General features: G+C 44.9%; 6 protein-coding genes across 6 annotated transcripts; 4 read left to right on the forward strand and 2 right to left on the reverse strand.

The window, feature by feature from the left end:
* Nucleotides 1-16: 16 nt before the first annotated feature.
* Nucleotides 17-1,458, forward strand: I206_106384 (uncharacterized protein; the record flags this gene model as incomplete). The annotated part of the gene is made up of 5 exons (XM_019158881.1): nucleotides 17-31; nucleotides 119-284; nucleotides 350-417; nucleotides 526-635; nucleotides 720-1,458. The coding sequence occupies 5 exons, from the start codon at nucleotides 17-19 to the stop codon at nucleotides 1,456-1,458; spliced, it is 1,098 nt and encodes a 365-aa protein (XP_019008019.1).
* Nucleotides 1,459-1,947: 489 nt separating this feature from the next.
* I206_106385 (uncharacterized protein) lies at nucleotides 1,948-7,308 on the reverse strand (the record flags this gene model as incomplete). Its single annotated transcript, XM_019158882.1, has 3 exons — nucleotides 1,948-6,352; nucleotides 6,412-6,991; nucleotides 7,041-7,308. The coding sequence occupies 3 exons, from the start codon at nucleotides 7,306-7,308 to the stop codon at nucleotides 1,948-1,950; spliced, it is 5,253 nt and encodes a 1,750-aa protein (XP_019008020.1).
* A 3,397-nt stretch (nucleotides 7,309-10,705) lies between these two features.
* I206_106386 (uncharacterized protein) lies at nucleotides 10,706-12,892 on the forward strand (the record flags this gene model as incomplete). The annotated part of the gene is made up of 6 exons (XM_070203307.1): nucleotides 10,706-11,102; nucleotides 11,173-11,282; nucleotides 11,376-11,528; nucleotides 11,629-11,984; nucleotides 12,045-12,319; nucleotides 12,660-12,892. 6 exons carry the CDS (start codon nucleotides 10,706-10,708, stop codon nucleotides 12,890-12,892), a joined length of 1,524 nt encoding a protein of 507 aa, XP_070059408.1.
* Nucleotides 12,893-13,736: 844 nt separating this feature from the next.
* I206_106387 (uncharacterized protein) lies at nucleotides 13,737-16,075 on the forward strand (the record flags this gene model as incomplete). The annotated part of the gene is made up of 9 exons (XM_070203308.1): nucleotides 13,737-13,776; nucleotides 13,875-14,153; nucleotides 14,215-14,454; nucleotides 14,518-14,613; nucleotides 14,670-14,745; nucleotides 14,806-15,086; nucleotides 15,153-15,461; nucleotides 15,519-15,771; nucleotides 15,844-16,075. The coding sequence occupies 9 exons, from the start codon at nucleotides 13,737-13,739 to the stop codon at nucleotides 16,073-16,075; spliced, it is 1,806 nt and encodes a 601-aa protein (XP_070059409.1).
* Nucleotides 16,076-16,537: 462 nt separating this feature from the next.
* On the reverse strand, nucleotides 16,538-18,904 carry I206_106388 (uncharacterized protein; the record flags this gene model as incomplete). The annotated part of the gene is made up of 12 exons (XM_070203309.1): nucleotides 16,538-16,558; nucleotides 16,628-16,687; nucleotides 16,762-17,177; nucleotides 17,234-17,335; nucleotides 17,412-17,463; nucleotides 17,528-17,760; nucleotides 17,846-17,868; nucleotides 17,929-17,984; nucleotides 18,046-18,246; nucleotides 18,307-18,638; nucleotides 18,696-18,707; nucleotides 18,766-18,904. 12 exons carry the CDS (start codon nucleotides 18,902-18,904, stop codon nucleotides 16,538-16,540), a joined length of 1,647 nt encoding a protein of 548 aa, XP_070059410.1.
* A 1,769-nt stretch (nucleotides 18,905-20,673) lies between these two features.
* On the forward strand, nucleotides 20,674-22,675 carry I206_106389 (uncharacterized protein; the record flags this gene model as incomplete). Its single annotated transcript, XM_019158887.1, has 9 exons — nucleotides 20,674-20,897; nucleotides 20,993-21,050; nucleotides 21,109-21,242; nucleotides 21,295-21,796; nucleotides 21,853-22,009; nucleotides 22,077-22,146; nucleotides 22,206-22,316; nucleotides 22,385-22,570; nucleotides 22,642-22,675. The coding sequence occupies 9 exons, from the start codon at nucleotides 20,674-20,676 to the stop codon at nucleotides 22,673-22,675; spliced, it is 1,476 nt and encodes a 491-aa protein (XP_019008025.1).
* Between the last annotated feature and the right edge of the window lie 840 nt (nucleotides 22,676-23,515).

The following is a 23,515-nucleotide window of genomic DNA, read 5'->3' on the forward strand; positions in this document are numbered from 1 at the left end:
GACAGGATAAGAAATCATGTCATCTCGAATGGTAAGTCTGTCGGTTCATTACCAATGTGGTGTTCAATATCTGAGCAACGCTCGAAAACTGATGATTGATGAATCTATTCGACTTCAGTCTCCCACAACCTCCTCAAGCGGGACATCAACCCCTACCCGACCTCATCCTTTAGCTCCATACCATCCACCAGCAGATACAGCTACTTATCGGGATTTATTACTATTTGAAGAGAGATTGAAAAGTAATGCTGAGATGCTGAAAAAACGAAGACAAAGGTATAATGGTGAGTTGTCCTCATGTATTGCCGACGAGAGATCACGTACTGATCCTTGTCAAATATCGGATTAGTCTTTCTATATACCTTTATCATTGCGCTTGCATTTATGGCTTATAAATTGTTCATAACGCCTCCCAACGTGAGTCCTACTTTCTCGATCATGATTTGTGCACTCTATCTCCACCATCATTCGGAATGTCGCTGGCTGAAGAATGCTGATAAGCCGCGATGCTTTGTTGGACGATAGAGCAATCTCAAGATACGAGCGCTACAGGCTTCGATGGCTGTCGTATCGGTCACTTTGGTGCTTTTCTTTGCTAGCGGTATGTACGAGGAGAAAATCAAATACGCTCATAGGTGAGTCTTCTTCAACATCACGCTCTTGCAGCAGTCCTGCGTGTCGCAATGCCAGGGATGAGGCGGCTAATGATGTTTTTGAAGCTATATCAATCACTCAAACAAAGCTCTTCGACCCCTGAATATGCATCTCAATATGAGAAGATCGAAACCATCTTTGTTATCCTATATTCCATATATCCGTCATTTCCGCTCAGCTTCGCCTCCGGTTTCATCCACGCCACCGCTTCAGTCAAACCCACAAACCACTACAAAACCATTCTTAGGAGGGAAAGGCGGGGTTGTCAACCATGGGGCAGGGAGGAAGGTGTCGAGTTCAACAAACGTGATGGCTACGATACCTCCATCTACTAATCCAAGGGGAGAACTTATCTTCTCGTCAAGGGTAGATAGAACTTTTAGAGAGGGTTATGAGAGGTATAGAAGTGCTTTTGAAAGGAGAAGGGAAGAAAAACAAAAAGAAGAATCAAAGATAAATTTGAATTCTACACAATGGTTATCCTGGACAACAAGTTCACATAAGAAAGGTTCAGGAAAAAGTGGTAGAAGAAATGGAAGTCCAAGTCCAAGTCCTATACCCTCTAATGGAGGTTATACACCTAATCCAACACCTCCTATATCTAGAAAACAAACACCGCCGCCAGGGGTCGGGTTAGGAGTGGAAACGGGAATGATGGGGGGTAGACGAAGATCACCTAGTCCTGGAGCAAGTGGATTGAGGAATAGTCTGAATCTGGAGAAGGAAGGAAGAGAAAGATCTGAAAGCTATAGCTTTGTTCTGGATCAGAATCAGGGGAGACAAAGAATGGCTACCGCTGGATAATTATGCATTGCTTTCTGTTTTTCAAGAGCAGAATAAGGCACTCTCCCGGGACCAGTTCTCGTCATCTGACGACAAAAGCTCTGTGTCATCTTGAAACCTACTCAGTGAATCCCTGGTTGCGAATGTGCCACGGCATTCATCTGAATACATTAGTCATTACATTATGCTTTGTAGGGGTTGATGGAACAAAGTCGTCGAATTTGAAACCCTATCAATTATCAACCATTTAAATCGAGACTGAGATTTTGTTTGAGACTGCAAATGAATCGGTTTGAAGATGAAACGTATCTGACAAATTGCATTTATGTATATGCATGAGAATAAATTATGTCGAGAAAAATATAATATAAATGATTTATAAATTTAAAGAAAATTTACAAAATACCATGCAATTAATTGAGAAAGTGACGAAAATAATAAGATACATGATATGTTTAATGAAAACTCCAACTTCAAATCAACAAAAAAATCAATCTATATACTTGAAATTTACCAATTTGCGAAAACACCTCTACCACTTCTTTTTTTCATTGCTTGATCATTTTTAGCTCCTGAATGGACTATTCTTCTTTCAGATCTTCTATTATTTAAATCTCTTGGTTTTCTATGTGTTGCAGAACTACTATCAAATCTCTTAACAGGTTTAACAGCAGCTTGAGCTCTGTAAACAGAGTAAGTTGCGTTTAATGTACCTCCACAAAGTTGTGTTTGATCACCTGTACATTTATTACTACAGCTTGATGAAGCTGTTGATGTTAATCCGGTTACAGTGTTTGAACATCCACAAGTATTTCCACCTGAGATACCTGAGTAAGTGTAATAGTTTGCATTACACCAAATTTGACACATTGAAGGAGTCAAGTTATCGTGACCTGTCATAATTGCTGAAGAGAATGCAGTGTTACTTCCTGTGAAACATCCAAGTGAAGTTCCAGTAGGTAAGGCTGCAGTTGTCGATGTAGTTGAAGAAGATTTAACTACAGTAGTTGATGTAGTTGCTGATGAAGCTTTAGCACTTGAAGCTGCTGCGGTGGAAGTAGCAGCTTTGGAACTTGTTTGAGTTACTGGCTTGGTAACTACTGATGAGGCGACAGATGAAGTCTTGGCGGCGGAAGATGTTACAGTTGTAGTGACACTAAGTGTACCACCGGTAGCGATGGCACCACCTCCAGGGATGGAAGCTTTCGAACTACTGACACTGCTACTAGCGGGTTTAGAAGCGGCGGCAGAAGAAGCTGCTTTCGAAGTGCTAGTGACGGCAGCGGTGATCGAAGACGCGGCTTTCGAGGTTGAAGTAGCGGCCTTCGATGTTGAAGTAGCAGCAGCTGCAGAGGAAGAGGCAGCCGCCTTGGAAGCTGAGGATGATGACGATGCTGCTTTAGATGTCGAAGATGATACCGCAGCAGATGATGAAGCTGCTTTGGATGACGAAGCTGATACTGAGACGGATGATGAAGCTGCTTTAGAAGTTGAAGCGGAAGCGGAAGCAGAAGCAGATACAGTGGAGTTGCCTGAGGAAGCACCTGCAATCTCGTAAAGAGATAATTTACCACCAGCACCGCAAGCTTCAGTTGGAGCACCAGGACATTTCGAAGTACATTGAGTGTCGGGTAATAATGATACGATAGGTTTATTGGTACCACAGTAACATTGATTACCGTTCTCGGTTCCGTAGTTGTTGTATCCAGCAGCGACACAAATCTTTCGACAAGCGTCACTTGACATACCACCGTTGGTGAGTGAGTAGTTTGGTAAGACTCGAGGTGAACCATCATTGACACATCCGACGTAGTTTGCGGGGAATCCTGCAGGAGTGGCCGATCCAGCACCGGTAGTATCGAATATCGACCAAGCTGAAGAGAAAGTAGCACCACAAGTTTGAGTGCTGTTTCCTCCACATGGTGCATTACAAGTGGCTGGGGCGACAGAGGCACCGTAAGTTGCGCTGTTACCACATACACAAGTATTACCGTTGGTGAGACCAGCAATTGAGAAGCCACTGCTTCGACAGGATCTTCGACACAAGTCAGCAGTCATATAACCACCGCTGTATGATAGTGGAGCAGCTTGAGCGAATGTTCCAGATGAGTAACAGCCTTTGAGACCCTCGACGGTTGGTGCGGCAGTAGTTGCGTTGGCGGTAGAGTAGATCGAGAGAATATTTCCGTTACCACAAATACCGGTCTTTGAAGCACATGCCATTGAACATTGGGATTCGGCAACTCGGTATCCCGCTGAAGCTGGATCGAGCTTGGCGGCACAGTAACATTGAGAACCATATTCGGAACCAGCGTAGGCATATCCAAGTGATTTACAGTTTGAGATACACAAGTCGTTTGACATGGATGACGAGGAGAAGTAGTATGTTGGTAATACTCGAGAAGTTCCTTCGTGGTAACAACCAACATATCCTGTAGAGTTGGATGAGGTGGCGTAATCTCCGTTCTTAAGGCCGGTGGCGGAAATTTGGTATGTAGCGATGGTTGTAGCAGTACCACAATTTTGGTTTGCGTTACCGGAACATGGGTTTTTACATGATGCAGTGGTAGTAACCAAAGTTGGGGCTTGACTCGAACATTTACATTGATTTCCGTTTCTGATACCAGCGTAGGCTGAACCTCTAGCGTAACACCATTGGTTACAAACGTCAACAGACATGTAATCACTGACGTAAGATTGACCGTTGAAAGCGCTATCGTCGGTGAAACAACCCAAGTATCCTTGAATACCATTGTTTGCGGCAGCACCGGTAGCGTTGTAAAGATCCATGAAACCGGAAGCACCACAGGTTTCGTTGGTTCCACCGGCACAGATTGAGCTACAAGATGATGTAGGGGCCTTAGCACCGCTAGCAATCTTGTTACCACAGAAACATTGGTTACCAGATTCGGTACCGGCATAGGCGTAACCTTGGTTGGCACACGCTACTCGACAAGCTTTGGCTGACATAGGCGAAGCAGAGTAAGAGTAATCTTGTAAAGTTCTTGCAGAACCAGAATCAGTCCAACAAGAGACCCATCCATCAGGTTTGTTGACAGTGACGGTTACATCAGCGGTGCTGTATACAGCAGCTTGAGTTTGACCACCACAGTATTCGGTTGAATCTCCTCCACACTTGTAGTATTGACATGAGCTCGATGGGTATTTTTGTGTTGCGCCCGCCCATGCGTTACCACATCCACAGTATTTACTGAGATAGACCGAAGCGAGAGAATAACCGAATTCTGTGCAAGTGGTTCGACATTTCTCAACGGTCATACTGTTGTCGTAATATGTGTAGTTGGTGAGACCTCTGTTGGAGTTTTCGTAACATGATACGTAGCTAGAGGACGATGTACCGGGCATGATAGGAGTCATAGTGGAGTTGTCAAGAGTATAAGCTTCTAAGAAACCACCAGCACCACAAGTTTCGGTCGAGTTACCAGAGCAGACCTTGTTGCAGGTGGTGCTTGCGACGTATTGAGTGGTCTTGGGTACATTGTTACCACATCGACATTGGTTACCGTTTTCAACTCCAGCGTAGGAGTATCCCAATTCCAGACATGATTGTTTACAGATCTCAACGGACATAGGGTTGACAGTGTAAGAGTAGTAATTGGGGAAAGCGATGTTGGATCCAGAATCTTGGAAACAACCTAAGTATCCAGCCGGTTTTTTGGCAGCGACTTGAGCAGGGGTGGTAGTAGATGAATTGGTGGTGTACAGGTCCATAGCATTGGCACCACCACAGACAGCAGTTGAATTACCGGTACAGGCTGTAGAACATTGACTGGTGGGTAATCGTTGGGTGAGTTGAGGGCTGTTACCACAGTAACATGATTTACCGTTCTCGACACCAGCGTATGAATAGCCAAGTTCGGAACAACCATTAATACAAGTTTGAGGAGTGATAGTACCTGACCAAGAGTTGGCGGTAAGAGCAAGTCTTCCACTCAAGTCTTGGTAACAACCTTGCCATCCTGCGGGGTGATATACAGTTGATTTGGCGATATCGGCATCGGTAATGTTGTAAACTGAAGATCGATAGTAATCACCACATTTTTCCGTGGAGTTACCGGTACAGGCAACAGTACAGTATGAAGAAGGTACTATTGATCCGGTACCGAAATTCCAGTCATTACCGCAATAACACCATTTAGCAGAGGTTGTTAAAGCCCAGTTGGTTTTCAGGTTGTGACAAGCAGCGAGACAGGTCTCAGTGGTCATCGAGCCTGATTGGAAATTGTATGTGGAAGAACCGATGAGACCTTGAGAAGCGGTACTAGGGTTGTTATAACAACCAATGTATTGAGAACCGTCCGAAAATACTTGTGTCGAGTTTTGAGTTGTACCATTCGCAGCGTACCAAATGTTGAAAATGTATGATCCACCACATTGCTCTTTACTATTACCAGGACATGGTGTCGAACACATTCCAGGGTAAACACTTGCCGTTGATCTGATACCGGTACCACAAACACAGTTCCAAGCACCAACTTGACCAGTACCGGCGTATTGGTAGCCAGCAGCAAGACATGATTGTTGACAAGATTCGACAGTCATGGCGGAGTCAGTGTAAGATACTCCACCAGTCACTGAAGTGATATCCTTGAGACAAGCGATGTTTGACCAGCCAGGAGTGGTAGGAAGCTTGAATTGCTTGTTGTCGGCGGCGGAAGCGACATAAGCTCCATCAGTGCCGGTGAAGCTGGAAACGTCAAGACCAGCAATGGCAGGGTTACAGCCAGGTTTGGCACCACTGGCACCCCACAGAGGGTTACAACCGGGAAGTCGAGAGACAGGTACATTGTCCACGTTTCCGAAGGATTCTTGGAGTTCTCCTCGTTCAGGTTTACAAGCTGCGGCCTTGGCGTCGTCCATGTAAGCATTCAGGACGGGACACGAGTCCATGGTACTAAATGGGCAAGGTTCCAATGTCAGCTCTGAAACAGTCAAATGTATGGTATCACTTACATAGCACTATATTGTCCAACACAGCCAGTAGCATTAAGAGCCTTAGCAAGAACAGCTTGATCCCATCCTTCAACGAAATCACCATGAATACCGTAACCAGTGGTATCACCATTAGCCCAAGCGAGGTTACCAGCCAAGGATTGACCAGGGTTGTAGTTGGAAGTAGCCCAGGTGTATTCAAGTTGAATAGCTGGGAGACGGACTGGGTGAGACCATGGACATGATCCGGATCGGACACCATTGTCTGGCCAGTTCATGTGTGACCCATCACTCTTGTAAAGGTTGACACCGTCCCAACAAGGTGGGAAGAACAATTCGGTCTTCATACCCCAAGGACAATCTCGGTTGAAGTTGAAGTCGGTAGCTACGAGAGAATTGGAGAAGTCGGAATTCACTTGACATGTGAAAGTCGCAACATTGGTAGGTGATTTGTTGGATGGATTACCAGTTAAGATTCGAAGACCTTTAGGGAAGGGGCTAACGTATTCATATTGAGAATTACGGGCAAGGAAGTAGTAAAATCGAACGTGGGCTGGGACAGGGACATATTTGCCCGCGGTACTGTCGACGACGTAAAGATCTGCATTGGGATTAGCACAGGACTTGCGGTAGAAGGCCACCAGACTCACTAGGCATCCAGTAGTTTGACTTATCAGCTTGTTGTCTAAGAGACGAACAGGATGCGCCGGTGTAATAATCGGAATTATAGAATGCAGCCATTCGGGAACCACCAATGATCTTGTGCATATGCGAAGCTTGAGAATTGGGGGAAACGATAGGATCTAACTCCTCATTGGCGAGGACGTAGATGTAATCCAAATGCCAAGCATCATCTTGTGCTGAGACAAAGACGGCGGTAGCCAAAAGGGCGAAGAGGGAGATGAATCGGGAAAGCATTGTGTATGGTGTATACCTGTTTGATAGTCAGCTTGCCATCAGGCGATGTTGAAGTGTTACTCACTAGTGCTTGGTCCCTTCACCAAGAAACAAGAGATTATAGAGAGAACTTAGAGTGAATTATACGGATGTAATAGGTAGAGAACGTGATTTGATAGTATTAGCCGTGAAACTTGAAGTTGTAAATCGTTGACGAAGGGAATGTCAAATTGGTGGCGAAGAGACTATCTGGATCCAGTCTATATAGTCTGCAGTCGGTGGATCGGCAAGGTCTTAACGATGTCGGGGGGCCTGGAGCTTTGAACCACCTGGGTCCTTTTAATCTTGATTTAGTGTATCTTGAGTTTCCGATCGGCAATTGATATCCAATTCCAGTTGGATAGCAGCCCTAAATGAGTGACAGAGAACGTATGGAGTGAGGTATGATGAAGAGACAATGACAAAATAATAAAGAAGGATGGAGAATTATGGAAGTTTGAATCAAGAAAGTTAGAGACAATCATAACTGTTTGCGGCGAAGAACAACCTTTTTCGAGACACCTCATCGATCGTCAGGTCCCAATAATGTAACGAAATATCTTGATAGAAGGATTTCGGCCAAAAAGGAGAAATCTCGTAAGAGGCGTATGGACAAGAACGCCACCGAAATGAGTAATTTCGCAGAGTCCTCGCTTTGTGCCTGCGTCAAATCATGACCCTAGGAATTACTTCACCGTTACCTTGGGTCAAGGTTCTTCTCCTTTGCGATTCAAAAATCACAACGGCGGTAGTGAGTTACATCGTACGTACGGCTTCAGTGCGGATGTCAGAGATTCCAGCTAGATTTTGGTAACGATTCTGGCAAGTTCAATTGAATACATGCGTCATGAATTGAACGATAAGACATTTTAGCGTATTTCCAGTCATTTACATTCAAATTTCATTTGTGTTGAATGATGGTTCCCAATTATCAGCATCCATAACAAGCTCGGACCGCCGGAGGGATCGACATGTAATAAGAGGACTCACAATCTCCAACGGCGGAATGTCTTGTATTTACCATAAAATCGCAGCCCAAAAGATCTACTTCGAACAAAATCCAACCGCAAAAGGTAAATTGTGATAACAGAAATCAAGAGAACCTTAAAATTGAGTTATAGAAACCTTATATTCAGAAAGTTGCGTTATGACGCGGTCGCGACTTGTAGGTAAAAACGTTAGGCGTTTTTACACGTGCGGTGAGACAAGCCGACTGGAATTCAGGGTTACACTTATTTTCTATGTCGGACTCTGCGGTTTCTACGGTGGACACGATTCCAGTTATCATATTAAGTTGAAAAGATCCGAGATGTGAGACAGGTGGCTGGACCACTTTGAATTAATCCATTGCCGCCACATTCCGCCTCCCTTCTAGAACACCTAGTAGATCAGAGAAAGTAAGAAAGTCCGAAATTCAATAAACAAGTCACAGTAAGAGGCACCAGAATAACGGTGCGGATGTTTACTTTTGACCATATTTTCCTAATTATAGCTCAAATGGTGGTAAATATGATTTGGACACCGGTGACCTAGTTAAGCTCATACGCTGCGGAGGTGATAAGATTCAATGATGTTTCTAGGTGATTACCAGAATTATGTCAGCTGAAGAAGATCATAGTGGAAGCCTAAACTGTGATTCGGAATATCTATAAAATGACGCATCGACGAGAAATGTGGCCTCGATCGATTATCAGCCACCTCTTAACTTTTGGATCGGTGTTCAACCGGATGGACAAGGGCTATCTGATCGGGAGTCATAGTAGAGGATCCAGATGGAATGCAGAACCAAATCGCCAATGGTGGGCCGGCGGAAATCAGTCATTATTGAATTAAGATCCACATCAAATGAGTCCACGCCACACTCTTACAAGCTTCTTCGAAGAAGCGCTGATTAGCGCCTCATCGAGTAGAGACATACAATGGATGGCGGTAGTTGACCTGGAAGAAATCTGTAGACTGACTTGGCGGTAATTGAAGTCTGAGTCGATGTCTTCAACCAGCGATTGAGCTTGACTTTGCTGCTTCATCAGTCGCGAAGTCCATTATAGCCATAGGCATGCATCTGCTGTACAGTCATAGCCCTTTGCGCGATTCGATATCAACTACCAGATGAAAGCCTACTGTACTCGCAGCGATTTTTGCTTTTCTGTCTTCAAATATAGGTCCGATTTACCGTAAGCGTGATCAAAAGAGATCGACGGATTTGGTCCCGCCGCATGGTTGACATGGAAGAAATCTAGGAAAGCTCAAGCATAAGTCGATGAGTTGTCGCAGCGATAAATCATGTGCTGTCATCAGAGCATTCCTATATCAGAAGCTTTACACGATGTCGCCACGTTCTCGCATAATCTTTGACGTGTGTGATACCGCTCGACTTGGGCAACGAGCTGTAGGTTATCCAGAAGCGTTACATCTACAGTAAGCTTCTATGGCGGGCCCCCATGCCTTTGTGCATCAGTCTACATCGTGTTAACTTCGACGTAAGGGACCGAATGTTTGTCCCGTTGGAATATTTGCTGTCAGATGGCAGAAGGATACAAACAATCAGCGCATAGGCGCCCCGCACCCCATGATTTGTCTGCTAACAAGCGCAGCGCTTGACCGCTAAGGTCTGGGTGAGAGGTGACCTCAATCTCTGCTGAGTCTTCGTTCATATCCCACTTTCCGCGTGGAAGCATTCGTTGATGGCGAGTCCTCGGTGTAATCGCAGTGTGCCGACATTGGTGATGGGCAGAAAATCTTAAACACCAGATTATCAGAACGGTCATCTTCCTACGGCTTTGTGTTATTAATGCTCGGGGACGTCACCGAGATTCCCTCGAATAGATGATATCAGCGGCGAATATCGAATTGGCTGACAGACCCTGCAATGATCGATGGGCCATCTGTACCCTGCTAGATTGTAATCGAACTCCCAGCCTTGTTGCTCAAGGTTTTTTGTACAGAGATTGACTATGTCCAGTCCATCTGCTTATGCTCTGTAGACTCCTATTTCTGCCTTAGTGCCTGGCGCTCTGTTGGCTTTGAATCAGGTTGTCGTGAGCTTTCTTTCCTAGATCGGGCCAACGCCTGATTGGTATGGGAACTAATCTGTTACGATTAGTATGCATGGTAGAATATCAACGAGTCACATTTGGTATAGTATGATTGGATGACTATCGGAGGAACCCGACTTAACGCCGGCATCAGGACCAAATCACCAACATCACTTCACAACGTTCATTGTCGCATTTTCTTGGCTGTATAGGATGCAAACACAATAATTATACAAAATCATTTTCTACGTATCTCACGCTGTAAGGCCCATCATCCCCGGTATGGATTGTCGATAGATAAGAACACGTCCTTCCCCAACTTTATTAGTTCTCCTTGCCTCAACATGTCAGCTGCTTGCCTATTACGTCTGTCTGCTAATCGAGGGATGGCTTTGGGACTCTCCTCCAGTCCGGTAACCCCTATGATAGCTTCGTCAAGTACGGCATCACTCAGACATCTGCGGACTTTCTTAGGCCTAGCACCAGGTTTTCACACTCCGGCAAGTCGCCCGAAGCGAGTGAACATAAACGCAGCGAAAGTGAATCGTCGACACAACGGAACGAAGTCCTCTAAAATCCCTTCCACCCATGCACAGGATCATGACCACGGCCATGGCCATGATCATTCACATTCTGGCATATTCCATACCCATGTTCATGATCATTCGGAGGGGGCGGAACAAATAATGCAAGCGATATCAAAGGGGAAGTTGGATAGGGGAACAAAGATAACACTATTAGGTGTGTAACATCTCTGTTATACGGGCGTCCGGTTTGGCTGGCTAACTGATCTGACTGATGCGATAATCAGGTCTTGGCTCAAATATCGCTTTGACTTTATCCAAAGGCGCAGCAGGTCTATGGATGAATTCAGCTTCATTGCTTGCTGAAGCGGGACACAGTTTGTCGGATCTTCTAGGTGTGAGTCGATCTCAGGCTGTGCTAGTCGGGTATAGACAATCGTCCGAACTCGATCGTTCGTCCATTCATGTGCTTATCTCATTGCTTTGGTAGGATTTGGTTACACTGGCCACTTGGCGGATATCGCGCCGGCTGCCAACCGACAATTTCCCTTGGGGATATGGTAAATTTGAGACCTTTGGAACACTTAGTGTGAGCGTGATATTAGTAGGGGGAGCAATAGGTATAGGGCTACATTCATATCATGTCAGTTGCTCGATCCTTATCTGCATCGCAGGCTCCTTATAACAGGTACAGTTAGTGTGTAATGATAATGCTCTATATTGACTATTTCAACGTATCATAGCTACTTCTTCAAACGCTACTCCCGTACCTGGAGACATTTCCACCTGGTACATTCCTGAACTCTCTCAGTCATTACCTACCGTCCTCTGTACCATCTCCTTTACTCGAACTATTTCATTCTCACGGCCCCTCAGCCTTACCGCATGAACACGGAGCGGCGGATGCTGCGTTGACCGCTCATTCTCACTCCCACGACCATTCCGCCCATTTGCACGAAGCAGCACCAGGTGCAATTCTGAATCCTCATGCAGCCTGGTTTGCCTTGGGAAGTGTAGTGATCAAAGAATGGCTGTATAGAGTGACGAATAAGGTTGCCGCGCAAGAGCATAGTCCGGTACTCAAGGCAAATGCTCTTCAGTAAGTCATCTCATCATCGTGGCTTGCATGGTGTGCTAATATACAGTCACCACTGTACAGTCACCGTGCAGACGCCCTGACCTCTCTAGTCGCCCTTACATCTATATTGGGTTCTTCTTTCGGTGGATATCATTTCTTAGATCCCCTAGGTGGTATAGCAGTGTCGTTCTTTATCCTTCAACAAGGTCTATCATTATCAAGAACTGCGTTCTTCGAGCTTTTGGACGCCGGTGTGGATGCCAGTACAAAGGAGAGGTATTTCAGCATAGCGGATGATCTTGTAGATGGAAAGGATTTATTGGAAATCAGAAATGTCAGAGGTGTGAAGTCTGGAGGTGAGTAATCTATTTACTACTCAGCAGCTAGGCTCTTCCGGCAAAGAACAAGTGGGCTGGATGAGTAGGCGGTTTGGTTGAGACCAAGGACATAATAGAGATGTAGCGCAAGGTTAGCAGGCTGAGGATTTGGAGAGCGAGCTTAGACGGCCCATGCTTCATCATAGCAGGGACATCTATATGTGGATGGAGTCACCGGGCTGCCTTAGTATGACAGCGAGCCTCACACTCCCTTTGAAGGAGAAGCGACTCACAGTCGTCGGTGACGAGGATCATGATGGCCTCTCTTATAAAATCGAGATTGTCGCCAAGCTGACCCTCACGATTGCCGTATCTGCAGGTCAAACGGTGCTTGACTTGACTATAACAGTTCCTCCAACAATGTCTGTCCACAATTCGCACGCTGTCGAACAAAGGGTCAGAGAAGCAATCATGAATGTTAGAAGGGAAGTGAGGGAAGTCAAGATACATGTCCACGGTTTGGAAGAGAATGAGATGATCGGTCAAGCCGGAAAATCGGTCGAAGGTACTAGTAATGTACCCAAATCTGATTTTGGCAGAGAAGGGTGCTAACAAGCGTTGTATCAATATCATGCATACATGACATACTGTACGTGGTGTGACTCACTTGGTACGATGAGATATGGGTCGAAAAACAGCGACACCGTCTCAGTAGGACGAGGTTTCGAGAATGCTTCCGGTTATCAAATACATAGGCCTGACGAATACTGGCGTGATTACAGATTTCTTGGAAATTTCCTATATTCCTTCGCTTCTGACATACCTACTATGATGGCTTGCTTGAAAATCTACTACATCATGTGTATTTCAATACGCCAAGACGGCGACGCCGATCTTCCAGATCTGATGCATGGTAGGTCCGCTTCTGCCGCAGTGAGCACCCAAGAAATGATACCATCTACGCCTGCGCTTACCCTGGACTTCTATTGATTATCCGTTGACTAATTGATACCGCTGACGGTGTTTGAGGTCGTTCATGTCGATGCCGTGCCTATCGAATACCAAGAGTAACTGACTTATCTGCTCTTCCAGCTTATCGGTTCCGTAAGATTAAGGAATCTTGGCAAATTGAAGCCATCCAATGAGCAATAATGGTGTGATGCCAAATGACTATTCGGATCTTGCGATTTGACATATTGGTACAATGGTTATCTCAGATCTCAGCTGGATGAAGATCATCTTCGGTAGCTAAAAAGGCACGACCAAGGGGTCTGATGGAAAAAAACCAGTCTTCGAAGATCGCCTTGCATCACGACATTTTGTTGTGTATGACAATCAAAATTTGAATAACATGGACGTGACAATCGCCATTCACATCTTGTATGTCGCCATTGACACCTATCCACTAGATCTTCTTGGCTATGTCGTGATTAGAACTATATCATGATCAATTCGCATGGGTCACGAATCCTGCAGCTGGATGACTCCAGCCCTCTGTATGAAAAATGTTATAAAGCGCTGTTGGAATATTCATGGATATGGCTGCATCGGTTCATTGCCCTCTTCCTGGTTCTCTAACATCAGAGCTCGACAGGTAACGTGGCTCATTCACCCGACTCCGACTACAAACATAGTCTCCCTCAAACACCAGCCTCGATCACCGGTGCTGCCGGTGCAGATTACATTGAACATCTGAATAACGGCAGTCTGGAATATGTCGCTGAATATGGAGGCAATGGTGCGACTGCAACTTATCAAGAGGCTTCTGGTGCTCCGGTCGAACAAACATCCCCTTTGGGATATGAAGTATCTTACTTCACAGTCATGTTTCTTACTATCAACATGATGATTGGTACCGGTATCTTCTCGACCCGTAAGTGGCCCTTTTCCAGCGCGTCACGACAATCCAGTCGTGCTGATGAATTATCTTGTAGCCTCATCAATGTTACGGAATTGTGGTTCTGTCGGATTGGCACTGTTTTACTGGCCTATCGGACTGTTGATCACTGCATGTGGTCAATCGGTGATTTTTGAACTCGCTTCTTATTTCCCGTCAAGATCAGGTGGTGAAGCTGTCTACCTCGAACAAGCCTACACAAGACCTAAATACTTCCTTCCTGTCACATTTGCCGTTCAATCCGCTGTCCTCTCTTTCTCGAGCAGTAACGCAATTGGTGGGTCGAACGAATGATAGCCTTTGAGACTTACTAAGCGCTGACAAGCTTAACCCCTTCCAGTAATGGCTCAGTACATATACAGAATTACTGACGCTACACCTACTGATATGCAACTGAAAGGTACTGCCCTCGCTTGTTGGACCCTGGCTTGTCTCAGTACGTTCATGCCATCCGACGGTGATTACAGAGTCTCTTCGCTGACAGAATTACAGTCATCATACTCAGCACCAAAGGATCTTTGATCCTGGGTAACGTCCTGGGTGTCATAAAGCTCGCAACTCTTGTCTTGTAAGTTGATATGACTGATCGATATGACCAATAAAAACGCTGATAACCAGAGAATCTCAGTATGACAATCGTCGGTTTCATTGTTTTAAGTGGAAAGACGAAGATTTCTGAACCAACCGCAAACTTCCACAATTCCTTCGAGGGTACTCACAACACAGGTGCTTATGAGCTGGCTAATGCTCTCGTCAACATCACTTTCTCTTACGGTGGCTTCAACAACGCTTTCAACTTGGTGAACGAAGTCAAAAACCCTATCAAGACGATCAAAAGAACTGCTCCTCTGGCTTTGGTGATTGTGGCCACATTATATACTCTGGTCAACATCGCTTATTTTGCTGCAAGTGAGTCGTGTGACAATTTGATCGTTTTGATCATCCGGTCTTTCATGCTGATTCACTTTCCAATAGTTCCCAAGGCCGAAATCAAAGCTTCAAAGCAGATCATTGCCAGTCTATTCTTCCAAAAGGTTTTTGGTGCCAAAGCAGCCAAAGGCCTCACAATCTTACCGGTCTTGAGCGCTTTCGGCAATATCTTGTCGAGTTTGATTGGATCCTCAAGAATGGTCAGAGAGGTTGGAAGACAGGGTGTTCTACCCTACCCAAAATTCTGGGTATCCACCAGACCGTTCGGCACACCAATTGGTCCCGTTGTTTTCAAATGGGTTATGACTTCAATCATGATCTTGGGACCTCCCTCCGGTGACGCTTTCAATTTCAGTGAGTCGCTCTAAATCATTTTTACCATACGGGCAAGATACTCAAAAGACAATACAGTTGTGGCCTTGCAGAATTATCCCGAATCAGTGTTCATTTTCCTCATGACCCTTGGAGTGTTCTTCATTCGAAAACAAAGAAAATTACTTGGCCTTGGCCGATCTGAATTCAAAGCTTGGGATGCTGCTGTCATTCTCTACCTCGCTTCTAAGGTATTCTTACTCATCATGCCATGGGTCCCACCCAGAGCAGGTATATACGGAGGTGCATTCAGCTTTTTCTACGCTACCGCTACTCTTACCGGTTTAGCGATGTGAGTTGTCTAAACTACAATATTCCTCCGTCGCTTTAGTCTGAATCATTGTTGACGTTTCGCAATATACAGTCTCGCTGTTTGCGGTATCTATTACGTGATCTGGATTTATGTCTTACCTAAACTTGGAGGATATCAAATTAGGCAGACTGTTCTTGAATTTGATCGAGGTGCGGTCTCCCACAAATTGGTCAAGGTCAAGAATGAGGATGTTGTTGAATGGGATTCTACTCATGACCCTGCTGGAAGAGCACTCCTGGCAACTCCGTCTACTGTTCCGATCCTGGACGAAAAGAACTTATAGGCCTTCTGTCATATTTGCAGCCAAAACGAATGGCTTAGACGGTTGCTTGATCATAATCCATCTTCGCATCAATACGCCTTATGGGCCAGATTAAGAATGGTATAGGTGAGGCCATGATAGTAAATAGAAATTGGGATTCCGTAATTATTCCTTTGAACCATGTCAACATGCAACTTCGTTCGATAGATTCAGTATCGCTTTGATGCTTCGACGATCTGCCACTCGCACATCTGCTCCGGCTCAACATCCTTCTACATGTACTAGAACACTAAAGTATGCGTACTGCGCTCAGGGGCGGGGTGAAGATTCGATCAAGCCCATAATCGCCGCGTAAGCTGCATACACAATCCTCCCCAATGTAATTTAGGTGTGCTTGTCGTTTGTTGAGTTTGTCCAACCGTTCACATATATGTATACATATCTCCAACGTACTATGTCCGATATGTAGTCAAGCAGCAGTGTTCAGCCTTTTGCGAACCATTCCTACCAGGTTTTGTCAATATGCAATCCCACTCTCTCACGGGATTGATAGACCTCATAAGTCATACTCACTTTTATAGAGTCACCAAAAGCTTTCAAAGCAGCATCGATATTCTCTAAATCTCCGGCAAACTATGACGAAGTTTATCAGCAGTGTACGTAAAACGATATGGCGAGATCCTTGCATGTCGGATAGATGAGCTTACTGTGGCTCTGAAAAAATTCAATCTGTCCGAAGAGTCTACGTCTGGTGTTTCTGTGTGGAAGACTTTTGCAGGTAACAAAACAACTTTACCATGTTCAATCAAATGGTTCCACAGTTCATCGATCAATTCTCCCGTGTTCGTACTATATTTTTCTTCCGCCTTTATATTCTGTCTCAATCTCAAGCCTGGTGCGACTTCAGGCTCTTGCCCAGCGGTATCTAAGGCTAAATTGACAGCTGCATCTGCAGAATTACCGATCAACGTCTTTCGATATCTCGGATGAGAGGATACCTCGACTTTTAGCCACTGGAACATGCCGGCGCCACATGGGACAGTCGTGACTAAATCTTTGGGAACGTATTCGTTTAGCTTGTCGAGGAAGAAATCCCTCTTGAGTTGGTATTCGAGTCGCACGCCTATTTTCACCGATTTTGTGAACTCGAGCCGACATTTATGTAACGCTTTGACTCACCCCACATCCATCGGATGAAACCACCAATACCCCAATGTTTGTCTGAGAGGTATGATGCAAGTACCGATTGACTTAAACCATTTGGCACTTGAGTAGTCGTCTCTATAGAACAGACAAGCCCAGCATTTAGCGGGATTGTTCGATGCCATAAAGAAACCTGTAAGAGAGTCTGACTCACCACCGATCCTGAGGATTCGCTCAATGAACGTGGAGTTGGCAGTGATCCACCCCTGTATAGGTATGTAAGTTGAACTAGATCGCATTTCAGGTCATCTACTTGGTGGAGAGACTCACCAATCTAACACCAGGCCCAAATACTTTACTGAAAGTATCGATCCTGATGACTCGTCCATCTACGTCTCGGGACAGATACGATCGAACGCCAGCGTATTCGTTGAATACTTTCGCTACGGCCTGAGCATCATCGTCTTTAGCATTTTCAGGAGCAGGAGGCAATTTTGCTCGAGCCTCTTCCAACTGAGCCTCTCGCTTTTGTTGATCAGGCTCGTATTCAGCAAATTGTAAAGCTAAAAGCAGATGTAGCGAATCAGCACCACAGCTACTCCTAACGCAAAAGCAGTCTTGTCGCATAGTAACAACGTTTCGACTCACGATAGTAAGGGTCATCTTCCATACTACGAATGGTATAGTCAGTTCTGGTTTCACGTTGGAGCACGAGAACAAGGAGAACTCACATGATCACATCGTGTTCATGACAGATTCGATAAATTTCGTCGTATCGCTCTTGTGGCTGAGTTGTTCCGGTAGGGTTCTAATTTTGTCAGCACGATTCACAGACTCGGGAAACTCACCTGTCCACAGGGTATCGTATATAACAAATGAGGTTTCCTTCCTTGCACTTTCTCATCCCACGTACTCAAGACCTTCTCCAGGTCTTCAGGTATCAAACCCTGTCCGTCTACCTTGACAGGGTATAACTTAGCACCTTTGGCTCTTGCTGAATTAAGTGATGATGCGAAAGAGTATTCTTCAGTCAAAACGGTATCGACATCCTGAAGTGACCGTTAATTCACCTTATATCGTCTTCCATCATCAAGGAAGAGAGCACTCACTGGCTCGACCAGAAGTTGGAATACTTTAGAAACCCCATCTGTGTTACCCAGTGAAATATACACACTCTGATCTGAAGTAGTCTTCCCGTGAAGCAATCCATTCAACTCTTCAAGCTGATTAATGAGTTCAGGATAACCATTACTAAGACCATACTGAAGAATGTCATTCAGGTCCAAGATGCCACCTTCATCATTTTCCGTTCCCGGACCCGTCTTTTTCAGATGAATCTCCTCAGTAACGGCCTGACCAATCTGCCAATCCTGTACATCTCCGTTCAGTGTCGACAACTTAGGTAAAGTGAAAGTTGCATGTGACATGGGAAATAGTGAGGCTGGGATGAGCCAGTTAATGACTACTTTGAGGCTGTACCGTCAAGACATCTACTCACGATGAGGTGTACCTGCAATAAGCAATGTTATGAGCTCAATTCATCTTTCGAATAAAGGTTCGTAACATACCACCACCTAATGTTAATAGCTTTCTGTTTCCCACTAGTGCACCCAAAGCCTTCATAGCACTCGGCTGGACAGTTCGAATTCTCTTAGCCAAGTGATGCGATAAGTCGATGCTCTCAGGCAATATCGGTGCCGGCGACATGTCGACGGCGTTCAGATTGTATTGCTGTGAGCAAGTCCGCGCAGAAGAGAAGGACTGATGAATGATAGAAGAAGATCCTAGGAATGACTTGGACTACCTTTTCGTGGAAGATGACCTTCCCACCTTCATTTTCAACATTTTCTCGACTCGAATTCGTTCTAATTTGGACAACGCAATGCGTCTACTATATGGCGTCACATTGCGTTTTATCTAGCTTATCACACAATCCTCCACTTTCGGATGTTCCCGATAAATGAGAATAATTTCCCCGTTTACAATGTGAGAAGTAAGCGACCGAGTCGAGCGTGCTCAATTTCAATCATATGCGAAGAAAAATGATCTGAGTCGATTCGGGTAGCATCAAAGCTCGAGCGTAGCGATTTGCAGTCAAGTGACATGAGGTAGAAGGATCCAATTCGATAGCGTGTGTGAGCAGTTGCTGTGACTCGGGAACTCAACTAAGCATTTGCAGGCCCTCCCAGGATTGCAATGCATCGTTCAAAGATGTCCATTGAAATCCTCGCTGATCTCAAAGGGACAGGATACAATTCAGTGAACAGGCAGATCCATCGCGGGGGAGAAAGACTTCTGATCGCCGCAAAGTTGGCGGACATTGAGTTGAACGATTTTGAGGATCGATCGCCGAAATAGTCTCAAATTGACATTTTCACTCTTCTTCCGTTAGCGTCTGGCATGGGTATGGGAGTCTGAAATTCGCATCCGCTTTTATATTTGACGGGACTGTACAGCCCCATGTACCTGACATATTTGACGAGATTTCACTATCTCCGCGGAAAGTTTGCCAAGCTGGTCGATATCGGCTATTGACCTACCGTGGGGTAACAAGGCCAACGGTACAGCTACAAATACGTCGGTCTAATGAGATGGCATGCCCGTGACGCTGAGAAGCCAGTATGACATGCCAAGATCTCAAGCTGAGCTGTCCACCCCTTAGTCAGTCAAGCGCTACTACGGCAGGGTAGTTGATGTCACCAGATGCGGAATTGCCGCATACTAACATAGGGAATAACAGAGACACTCACGTGACATTGGGGCTTTCCGGTGAGGATCTGGCTTCTCCACGTGTTATTTGACGCTAAAACGGGCTGAAAATTTTGATCTTTTGAGCAGACTTGTTCCGATGTCTTTGTCTTCTTCGAGACGTTGACGACTGTTTCACTGAAAAATGCCATCCCTCAACGCCTATGAGTATCCGAGAAATGGCCTAGAAGAGCTTCAGGCGATCTTGACTGAAAACCCCGGACTTGATGCAGCTTAAGATAGTAAAATTCACTTGTGGGGGATGGAGTACAACCTCGTTAAACAGTAGTGAGCTATACAGACCTCGCTTACACAACGTAAAAGACCGCGTGTCTTATGAGTTTCCTTGGCCTGAATCACCATGAACATGATGAAAACTTAACTTCCTTGTCCTAAGATTAATTCTCTTCGGCAGTGCCGTATTGGAGACTCCATCTATTATCCTTTTCAACATCAAATACCTTCTTCCGCCTTCTTTTCTCTTGACTTTCACCGGACGAAACAGACCGAACCAGCATTAACCGGCTCATCAGTGACTTAGCTATCTTGCCTTCTCGCCCTCCCCGCCCACTAATTGACAGAAGCAGTCAAAACGAACTTTTCTATTTTCACAAATAATAGAAAGGTTTGGCAATCGCGTCTCTCTTCCCCACATCCTTCGTTAAACCAAGTGGGAGATCATCTTGGCTCACTTCATTGATCATCCATCCGAGAATCGCTAAAGAGTTATGTCGCAATTCAACAATATAAAGGACACAGAAGACTCATCTTCTAATAGTCAATCGATCCATTTGAACGATCGGAAATCAGACAAATTAGGTCAAGGTCAGATCCAATCCACTCATCCTGTGGATATCGAAAACCCTCAACCACCTCCGCAGGATGGAAAAATCCATGATGCAGTTTGGGGTACCATAGATGAAGACGGTCCTAACTATCGAAATCTTGGCTGGTAAGTCATCCAAATGCTCACTGATCCACGATTTGACGACATATAAAATACGTAGAAGCCTTAGGGGACTGATTAGGGGTTTGTTGTGGAAATAGGATACGAGCATCTGTCTTGGAGCTCAAAACTCAGATTGGTCTTGGTGTATTGGGTCTTGTGAGTTAGGCGAAGCGCTGCTTTTCGAGTTTTTTTGCTGATGAAACCCCGTTGACAGCCTGCTGTATTGGACACATTGGGATTTATACCTGGTGTTATCGTTATCATTGTCCTTGCTATCATAATTACTTGGTCCGACTTGGTTGTCGGATATTTCAAGCTGAATCACCCAGAGGTCTACACCGTTGCTGAGTAGGTCAAACCCGGAGACTCTTTCATGTCATTCACTGATTGATTACGATAGTGCCGCCCATATCATGTTCGGTCCTTGGGGACGAGAAATTATTGGGTTCGCATTCTGGCTTGAAGTCGTTGCCATCGCCGGTGCTTCCTTCCTGTCGATTTCAGTAGCTTTCAACACCATAACCGAGCATGCTACCTGCACTGTCGTCTGGGTAGTCGTCGGTGCTATCATCGTTGCCGTATTCGCCTCTATACAAACTCTCGGAAAAATCTCGTGGTTAGGTTGGGTTGGTCTCGTCAGCATCCTATCAGCCGTCATCACTTTGATGATTGCTGCGGGTTTGACTGATAGACCATCTCTCGCTCCACCTGGAGACTTTGAGATCATCACCAAAGTCGCTGCTACCCCAAGTTTCGTGGATGCCATCAATGCTGTCTCAATTGTTGTCTTCGCATACGCTGGTACGCCCAACTTCTTCAACATCGTTGGAGAGATGAAAGATCCTTCTCAATATTCTAAATCGGTCGTTACTGCTCAAACTATCATTACCATGATCTACCTTGTACGTCTGCGTACTATTTCATCTGATTTCACACGGTGACCAATAATCTCGGATAGATCGTCGGTTGCGTCACTTATCACTTTGTCGGACAATATATCGCTTCACCTGCTCTGGGTAGTGCCGGTTTCGTAGTCAAAAAAGTCACATACGGTCTTGCTCTTCCAGGTTTGATCGTAGGTGGAACTCTGTACGCTCACACAGCTGCTAAATATGGTGAGTCTTCCTTGCTATATTTCCTGCAAAGGCAAATTACAACTCAATTTCTGACAACCAAACTCAGTCTTCGTACGAGTTCTCAGAAAATCTCGACACCTATCTAAGAATACCCCTGTTCACTATATCATCTGGTTGTGAGTACTATATCTCATCGAATATGGAGATCAATAGCTGATATTACTCTGTTTTGTAGCTCCGTCGTTATATTCACTTGCGCTATCGGATTTGTAATTGCCGAGGCTATCCCATTTTTCAACGATCTTTTGAGTTTGATTGGTGCTCTTCTAGGTACTCTTATTTGCATGTGAGCAGCCAGGCAATTACCTCTCATTGATCGCACGAAATTTATGCTGATTTTACATGCTTCTACAGTCTTATGGAAGCATACATGTGGATGTGGGATAATTGGAGAGCTCCAAACAGAGGTTCAAGAAAGTGGAATTTGATGATGGCTATGAACATCATTTTTTTCGCCATCGGTACTTTCTTGATGATCGCGGGAACATACGCTGCAGTAGTAGTTATAAATGACAACTTGAATAGTGGAGACTCTGGAAGGTAAGTCGAAACCATCTGAATCTCTCATACTCCTGAATACCTCAAGGTTGACGTAATTTTCCGGCCTATAGTCCCTTCAGTTGTGCCGATAATAGTGGAAACTAGAAAGATGGGTAACATAAACCTTCTTCCTGTGATCCTTGCACCAAAAGAACAGCATACAAACGAATTTGAAAAAAGTGATCTGCCTTTCAATGGGTAAAGATTATGACATAATCCACAGAATAACCAGGAATAAAATCAAGATCGAACGACTAGAGCAGTAGACAAGCATATATACACACATTGTAAAATCATGGTTCAAAAACCATGTCTTGAAGAGGAGGAATGTTACGCGCTGATCTTCCACCTGGAGATCATGATCTACCTATAACATTTGCGAGTCATGCATCAGATATCAACATGAATGATAGAGGTGACATGGTATGACGACCAAACCTTCTCAAGGGTTCACATGGGTCATAATCTTGCATTCAGCTGGTTTCAAGCCATGATATTGGGACGTCTACTACTCATGGCCCCACGATAGCCTACAGCTCATTTCCGCAACTAAAGGAAGGATTGACGTCAGTGTGACATCTTACCGTTTCTGAAAGGTTGACCGAGATTGACTCAACTTAGGCGTAAACACCTAGTCTATCCAACACCCTGATACCCATCATCTTGACTTGGTTCCGTTTCATATATCCTTTCACCGATAAATGCCAAGCATCCACATAAAGTCTAGCATCTTGATGTCTTCTAGGCTTATTGCTGATCAGGGTAAAAAATAATTTTTTTAAGTGGTTGAGGAGTCCTAATCTATTGCACAACGGCTCATTGACAGGTACACCTTTGGAAAATCTCATCTCGATGAGTATCAGGAACGAATGATGACCAAGGAACCCAGTCGACAAGACTTTTTTGTAGAAATGTATGCTCCGTAAAAAAATAGGTATAAAGTTT

This window comes from Kwoniella pini, chromosome 9 (genome assembly GCF_000512605.2).
Source record: "Kwoniella pini CBS 10737 chromosome 9, complete sequence".
Lineage (NCBI taxonomy): Eukaryota > Fungi > Basidiomycota > Tremellomycetes > Tremellales > Cryptococcaceae > Kwoniella > Kwoniella pini.